The sequence below is a fragment of the Larimichthys crocea genome, unplaced genomic scaffold (assembly GCF_000972845.2).
Source record: "Larimichthys crocea isolate SSNF unplaced genomic scaffold, L_crocea_2.0 scaffold12686, whole genome shotgun sequence".
In the NCBI taxonomy this organism is placed as follows: domain Eukaryota; kingdom Metazoa; phylum Chordata; class Actinopteri; family Sciaenidae; genus Larimichthys; species Larimichthys crocea.
Window position 1 is genome coordinate 1 of NW_020851744.1, and position 1,522 is coordinate 1,522.

General features: G+C 43.1%; 1 protein-coding gene across 1 annotated transcript; it reads right to left on the reverse strand.

Annotated features, from left to right (window-relative positions):
• Positions 1 to 761: 761 nt before the first annotated feature.
• LOC113744706 (myosin-6-like) lies at positions 762 to 1,517 on the reverse strand (the record flags this gene model as incomplete). Its single annotated transcript, XM_027275435.1, has 4 exons — positions 762 to 796; positions 896 to 1,041; positions 1,157 to 1,333; positions 1,419 to 1,517. Coding segments are annotated over 4 exons (457 nt in total), but the record flags the coding sequence as incomplete, so codon positions are not given.
• Positions 1,518 to 1,522: the final 5 nt, after the last annotated feature.

The following is a 1,522-nucleotide window of genomic DNA, read 5'->3' on the forward strand; positions in this document are numbered from 1 at the left end:
TGGCAGCAATATAGGCAGAATCATAAAAAAAAGGGCATGCAGTGAAGATATAGGCACGGGGAAATAAACTAAAATCAAAAGGTGGAGGGCTCTTGCGAAGTTAGTCATAGGGAGGAAAAAAAAAGAGAGAAGACTGCAGGGTGGGGAGTGCAAGCGAGGGGAGCACGTCAGAAAACCAGTACAAAACCAACAATAATCTATAGTTAACATACGAGGGAAAGAGGAAAAGGGAGAAAGGACTACAATAATGCAAAAAATCATGGGGGGGACAAGAAGTTGTGGAGGAGATATGGCGAAATAAAGAACGGCATGCCAAAAGAGGAGCCTCCTCCACCGTCGGATCAAAGGGGGGGGAATCGAATCATACCAGAGATAATCATTCTGGGAATAAGATCTGCTCTCTGCTTCTTCTCCACCTTGGCTCGAGGGGCCAGCTCGCATCGTGCTGTCAAGCTCGTCCTCTACAATATCTGGGGTGGGGGGACGGGGGTAACCTCTGGCAAGGGTTGCGGGGCCGGTAGAGCCAGAAAGGTATAGATAAACAAAATGGTTTAAAACATAAAAACTGTATAATGATTAAAAAGGGGGGGATTGTAGGCAGTTCAGGGGGGGGAAGCACAGTGGTGTTCAACAGGCTATAGTCCCTTGTTGGAAATCGCGAAGCCTGGTGGCAAATGCGGGGCTGGGCAACTCCTTCATTTTTTTCCTGGAGTTGGGCAAGCAAAAGCATTTGCTTGTATCAATACTTCTATTATTCCCACTAGAGAAACTGAGTTGGCTGATTTCAAAATCTTTTCTGTGGATAAAAAAGTTAAACAAAAAAATGTAAAACGTACAGACTAATGAAAATATAATACTCATGTTTGTGCATATGAAGGTGCAGTTGTCACATTACTTTTTCAGCCTCTCTTCCAGTTGCTGCTTGTCATTCTCCAGGTCCATGATACTCTCTTGAGCTAACTTTAGGTCTCCCTCAAGCTTGCGCTTTGCTCTCTCAAGGTCCATACGGATTTTCTTTTCTTGCTCAAGGGATCCTTCGAGCTGTGGTGGGTGATATTTACAGCTTTTTCGTTACATATATATCCACCATATTACTTTTTTTTTAAGTAATTGTTTTTAAAACATGCCAACACACTCTAATGTACTATGTTCTTACATCATCCACTTGCTGCTCCAGCTTAGCCTTGGCCTTGGTCAGAGTGTTGACTTTGTCTTCTTCACTCTGCAGATCATCCAGCGTTTGCTGATGAGCCTCTTGTAATGCTTTTTTTTCCTTGGTCAACTTGGCGATGATTTCTTCCAAAGCAGCCATCTCCTCAGTCAGGTTCTTTACCTATGGCCAGCAGAAATTGTATCAGTGACTTGAATAAAGGTTATTTGGGACACAGTAATTTAACACTAATTAGAGTTTGTGGTACCTTGTTCTCAGTGGCATGCTTCTCTTTCTCCACTTTAGCCAGAGTTAATTCTAAGTCATCAATGTCTTTCTTCAGCTCAGAACACTCATCCTCCAGTTTCCTCT